The 6,623-nt window shown below is 32.9% G+C and overlaps 1 protein-coding gene across 1 annotated transcript; it reads left to right on the top strand.

Moving 5' to 3' along the window:
* Positions 1–3,627: 3,627 nt before the first annotated feature.
* LOC147398087 (type IV inositol polyphosphate 5-phosphatase 9-like) lies at positions 3,628–6,318 on the top strand. The gene is made up of 7 exons (XM_086448946.1): positions 3,628–3,800; positions 3,958–4,065; positions 4,164–4,497; positions 4,611–4,795; positions 5,389–5,497; positions 5,851–6,002; positions 6,075–6,318. Exons 1-7 carry the CDS (start codon positions 3,628–3,630, stop codon positions 6,316–6,318), a joined length of 1,305 nt encoding a protein of 434 aa, XP_086305072.1.
* The last annotated feature ends 305 nt before the right edge of the window (positions 6,319–6,623 follow it).

The following is a 6,623-nucleotide window of genomic DNA, read 5'->3' as shown; positions in this document are numbered from 1 at the left end:
AATTTTGATATTTCTAATTATAGCCTAAAGGATAAAAATAAATAAATAAATAAAAAGTTGAAAACAAATTAGAAACTAACAAGGAATAGTAATCCTAAAATAACAATAAAATAGAAATTCTACTAGAACTAAAAAATAGAAATAAATCCTAATATAATTAAAAACTAGAAAGAAAATGTTATTAGAATTAAGAAACTACTTAAGACTTTCTAAATATAATTTTAGATGTCCTACATCAGCTCCACTCCTAGGAGTAATTACACAACATGTTTCCTAATTTATACAATGTCACGGTTAAGAATATTACTTTAAATCAATGAGGAACATAATTATATATAAAACAGTTGCTTTTTAGCTAACCAAAGAATAAACGGTAGGTCCAAATGAGTTTAGTGTTGAGTTCTTGATTCCATTTGGGATATTGTGGCAAGAGATGTATTCCAAGAAATTCTAAATTTTTTTCTCATGGGAAGCTCTTGAGAGCAATAAATGTTAGTTATTTCATTAGTTCTTATCCCAAAAGAATTTGTTGCCAACTCCCTTGATAAGCTTCATCCCATTCATTATGCATTTCTTTTGCATAAAATCATTGTGCAAAATTTTAGATAATTGCCTCCAATTATTTTGGACTACCTGCTTCAAATTGCCTAAAGGGGTAGGCATTAAAAAAGATTGAATCCATCTTTTCCTGTTTCCTTTGTATTAGTCTTTCTTTGGGGTCTTCCTTCCATCCTATCAGTTGGAGTCAGTTTCTAAGCCTTCTCATGAGGGAGGGCCTGACAGAAGGCATATTAAGAATCAAAACTCAATCGACTTGATGGAATTATTAGGGAAGGTGGTGTAGTAATTGAGTATGGAATCATTGGATGCCAAAAAAAAATTATTTATAATGGAGACATTTAGACTTTTAATTCTCAAAATGCTTCTTGGGTTTGTAGAGAAATTATATATATTATCATATTCTAACAATCAAGTCAATTGGTAATATGGTAGACTAAGAAAAAATTTGGAGAATTTTCTTACATTTCTTAAATCACGCTGCCCCCCTATACCCTAATCAACAAACTGGCAACCATTCTTCCTCCTCCCTATCAAAGTATCGACTCCTTTGAATCATCATGTTATTCATGTCCGAGTCATGTGCTTCAAAAATTACACTATATTGTGTGCCTCAAAAATTACACTACATAGATTAACTCAAACCTTTGCTTGCTGTTAGGGATCTTAGAATGGTCATTTCCTTTTCGGGACCTCTTCACTTGCCATAGACATAAATGCCCCCCTTTCTACAATTTTCATTGTTTCCAAAGGATGTATATGCGTTGATCCTTTCAATTTCTATGTTTAAGACTCAAAACAAAAAAGTTAGACCAAAATTTTGGCTTAAAACTTCTCCCATGCACCTAATGATCATATTGAGATCTTTGAATCTATCCACCTCGGGATAATACATGATAACTAGCAATAAAAAAATGATTTTAACCCTACAATATTTACAATTTCACTCATCTAAATTAACTCATTAGTCATTGAGTTAATTTGACTCAATGGAAATCATAGTCGAATCAACTTTTCAAGTTTTGATTTAAAACATAGGTTCAAAGTCACCTAATGTGTAGAGACAAAGTTGGGGTACGAGAATAATTCTGCAAGAGAGAAAGCTTCAGAAAAAGTCTACAAAAAATCGATAAAATTAGGAAAACATAAGATAAAATAAAACGTAAAAATAATTTTTATTATAAAGATGAAAAAAAAATTATATATTAAATGAAAAATTAATACTTCAAAAATGCTAAAAATATAAATAATCCTTAATTTTTTGAAAAAATTGATATTAAATCATAATTAATGGTGATCTTAAAAAAAATCAAAGATGTATTCAAAAATTTCATGATTTTTTGAAGAAAAAAAAAATCATAATTTAATTGATAATTATTAAAATCGTGATTTGATCACAACTATTTAACAAAAATATATATCACAGATTTTTCTCATAGGACCATATTTATAAGTGTAATGATTTTCGTACTCAACTATGACAAGCTAACTCAAAAACTCACTGGTGTGGCATATGCAAGAATCATAGATTTGCTCTTAGGGATACACATCCCCATATATAAAGATGTGCAGTTGTGTATCCCGAAAGAAAAATCTATTAGTCTTACACATGTCACATCAGTGAGTTTTTTGAGTTATTCCTTCCCCGGTTGAGTTAGAAAATCCCAATAAGTAAAGGCAGCATGCTCTCTTGAACAAAATTATTAAGCCTAGACGTGCATGAAAGGTGTTTTATTCTTATATTCGATCATGAATCCATATAGCCGTCACTATCCCTAGCCGGCTACCATGCACTCATATACTGCCTTCTCATTGAGAAACTCGGGGCACCCCAAGACCCGTCGTGAAAACACACACGCACGTACACATCAAGTCGGCCCCACATGCCCCTCACAAGTTGCAAGAACAACTTGTCGTGACTCGTTATTTGCCGGGTCATATAATATACCTATGGATTTAAAGAACTTTGCTCCCTCACAGCAACTTTCAAATTTGATACATCAACCAATGAAAAAATGCCACGTTGATCACACCTTGGGACCCACTTACTTATGATCTATGAATGCTCAGCTAATCCTTTTGCAGACCTACAATCCCAAAACATCAGTTTGATTATTGATTTATATCAATTGGATTTGCGGAAAAAACAAGTTGAATAGAATGATTAATGACAGATCACCAATCATGCTGTTTTTTGCTCCATGAGTTCATAGAGAAGTAGATGAAAAAATATAGGTTAATTAGCATGTTTAAAAGAGATTGCCACGTGGCATTTTAGCATAGTTGGTGGATCAAAGTTTGCTGCTCCACTATTGGAGCAAAAAAAATTTATCCCCTTGGACCACCCAACCAACTGCCTCTCCTTAAACAAATCTTGAAATAACCTTCAAACCTTTCAGCCACACAAATATAGAAAACAATGGAGACTGTAGAGACCCATGTTTTACGTTTGTTTTCCCCTTAAAATGAAATTTTATTTCAATCAAATAAATCCCACTTGCACCATCATTCACGTCAGCTTAAAGCTTCATCTCTTCCCACTTGCCAAACTGTAACTTTTTGGCTTCTTGTGGGCCATCTTTTCTTCCTCTACAACCTATCCTCTCTCTCTCCCTATGATTCCTCTCCCATACTCTTTTATCTGCTTTTGCAATATTCATCTCTACCAAAACCACCATGCAAGGAAACCAAGGAGAAGTAATCACCAACTACTCTCTCTCTCTCTCTCATATTCATCTTGATCACTAAAACCAAATGAATATCTTCTTTTATTGTATGAAACTACGAATGACTGGTTCAATTTCTTTGATTTAAAGATTAGTTGGCCTAGATTATTAAACATAGTTATCTTAAAAGCAGTAACTTTATATCTTCTCTTGTTTCTTAGATAAGCATGAAACTATGAAAGACTCGTGATATTCTTTGTGATTTTAAAATTATTTGTCCTAGATTATCAAAAATATTCTTCTTATTCATCTTAGAACCATAAATTTTTATCTTCTCTTATTCACTAGCTAGTTCTGCATGAAACTAAGTATGAATGGTGCAATTTTCTCTGATTTTAAGGTTATGTGGCCTAGATTAGTGGCTAATAAGATCTTGAGAAAGAGATGGGATAGCAATAATTTCGTCACCGACTTCCCAGACATCACGGAAACCTTGCATGAAATCCCAAGCTCACACGAAGAAAGCCTCAGTCCCAAGTCAGGCTTCAAGGATCCAAAGGACACTGAGAAACATAAGTAAGTTCTTGACCACCTTCCCTCACCCATGTCTCAAAATGGTGCACACATCATAATATTATCTTCTATTCTACTTCTACCATTAAAGAATAAGGCCTAGAGATTTGATATTTTTCTTAATTTGGGTTATTGATTTTTTATTATTTATTGGTTAAAGAGTGTTTGCTAGTACATGGAACGTTGGTGGGGTTGCACCACCTGATGATCTGAACATGGAGGATTGGCTTGACACACGCAATAACTCATGCGCCATCTATATACTTGGGTATGTTGTTGATTTCATTTCGAGACATAAAAAATTGAAAGATTCAAATAAGATAGATATGGTCTAATATAAAATGAATGTGTTTATATTTCATTCAGATTCCAAGAAATTGTGCCTCTTAGTGCCGGGAATATTCTAGGCGTCGAAAAGACTAGAATTTCAATGAAATGGAATTCTTTAATTCGAGAAGCTCTAAACAAGACCACAAATAAAAATCAAGAGACTAATGTTGGGGAATTCCAAAACGTTCATACTGTTAAGAATAGCAATTCAATCGAAAGTAAATTTCCACAAGACTTTCGATGCATCATAAGTAAGCATATGGTTGGAATACTAATTTCAATTTGGGTTCAAAGCGATCTTCTGCGATACATCCAGCATCCAAGTGTTTCATGTGTAGGGTGTGGCATCATGGGTTGTCTAGGAAATAAGGTATGTCTCATTTTATTTTCTTTTTTGTTGATCATAACAATTTGATGATCACTATCTAGATTACAAGATTTTAATTGTTTTTTTCTTATTTTGTACCCAAATATTATTCACAGGGATCGGTTTCGGTTAGATTTTTTCTGCATGAAACAAGCTTCTGTTTTGTTTGTGGACATTTAGCTTCTGGAGGGAAAGAAGGGGATGAGAGGCATAGAAACTCAGATGTCGCGGAAATATTTTCCCGAACCAGCTTTCCTCGTGGCCCCTCACTTAGTTTGCCACAAAGGATTCAAGATCACGAGTACGTAAATTTGACTTTTCTAAACCAAATAACCAATTTGATTATTTATATAGTTAATGAATGTTTAATCAAGATATTTGTTTTGGTTTTGATTAAGAAATCAAGTAATATAATCGTTTAAAAGATCAACCACAAATCATTTCTTGTTCTCATGAGCAAGTATCAGTTGTTTTGAGACTCATATGTATGGCTCAACAGTGAACCAGCTACAAAAACTGGTTCACAATATTCATTAATTAAATTCCAATCTCAATCAACATAATAGAAAACCATTTACCTGGAGCAATTAAACTGTTTGAACTTTGAATTGGACCCTTATTATTATTATTTTATTCACGGATCCTCAATAGATTAGTGAGTTAAGTGGGTAGTTAAAGGAAGGAAAAATGATAATTTGTTGACATCATTAACGATCTCTACGCTATCGATAATTAATTAAGAAATTAAACTATCTTAGTTCTTTCTTTATATTTCTTTAAATAAGCTATTTCTAGATGATGAAACTGGAACCATCTTTAAGTTGACCTAATTACTGAAATATTTAACTTTATAACATCTTTGAAGGATCTAGCTAACCATGTCTACTCATGCAGTCGGGTAATATTTCTCGGCGACTTGAATTACAGGATCGCCTTGCCAGAGGCCACAACAAGATCATTAGTAGAGAAAAGAGAGTGGGAAGTCTTATTAGAAAATGATCAGGTATTGAAGAAGTTTCATTCAATAGTTAAAATTTCTTCCTAAGGTCCTAAATGGAAGGTTAGAAAAAAAAATTCCCGAGAAATAAATTTCAACTGTTTTGATAAAATCCAAAACAGTAGAAATTTTGTTTTATAGAAAAAAGTTCTTATGCAAAAAATGTTCTAAGGCCAGCAGTTAGGTAGGAAACTTCTCTTAAATGTTTCTTGAAAATAGAAATTCTCAATGTATTGGAATTTGTGAAACAATAGAAATTTCTTCTAAGGAAAGGGAATAAAAATTATAAGCTTTCATATAGAGCTTTAATGAATATATTTTTTTTTCTAAAGCTGAATTTAATCATTCTCAACATATAGCTAAGGGTGGAGCTCATGGAGGGTCAAGTATTGGAAGGCTGGCACGAAGGGGCCATCGAATTCTCTCCAACTTACAAATATTACCCGAACTCTGATATCTATTATGGGTGTATTCAAAGTAAAAGAAGCGAGAAGAGACGCGCTCCCGCATGGTAAGTCTTTGATCGTATAAATTCTACTTACTACTAAGGTGATTAAATTCAAATGGAGAAATGGGTTTGCAGGTGTGATCGAATTCTTTGGTTTGGAAAAGGATTAAAGCAAAAGCAGTACAGTAGAGGTGAATCTAGGTTATCGGATCACAGACCCGTTCGAGCAATTTTTAATGCCGAGGTCGAGATCTTAAGAACTTTGAAAGGATACAAAAACTTCTTCTTGTCGGACAGATTCGAACGAATATCGAACCATTTCGAGCTACTCACTTCAGATGATTTTCTATGTAAGGGTAGATCAAGCTTCCAAATTTAAGGATATATTAAAATGGCTTTTTAATATGTTTGTGAGCTTAAAATATGAGAAACTAGAAAGACTTAAGAACTTACTATCTTTGTTGTATTGGTTTGAGGGTGAATGTACAGCTAGTTTTTTCATACAAAAGAGAGTTTAAAAGATTCAGCAAGAACGAAAATTTAGAAGCCTATGTAATAGAGTTTATTGATCCAACGATTTGCAATTAAAACATATTAAGCGTATATACATTATACAATTAAGTAGGGCTATAAATGGATCGGGTTTGGACAAGATTGGTACCAAATTTTTACCAATTTGATAAG

This window comes from Akebia trifoliata, chromosome 7 (genome assembly GCF_017979445.1).
Source record: "Akebia trifoliata isolate Shusen 1 chromosome 7, ASM1797944v1, whole genome shotgun sequence".
In the NCBI taxonomy this organism is placed as follows: Eukaryota; Viridiplantae; Streptophyta; class Magnoliopsida; order Ranunculales; family Lardizabalaceae; genus Akebia; species Akebia trifoliata.
The sequence above is the reverse complement of the archived record's forward strand: the minus strand, read 5'-3'. Positions and strand labels throughout refer to the sequence as shown.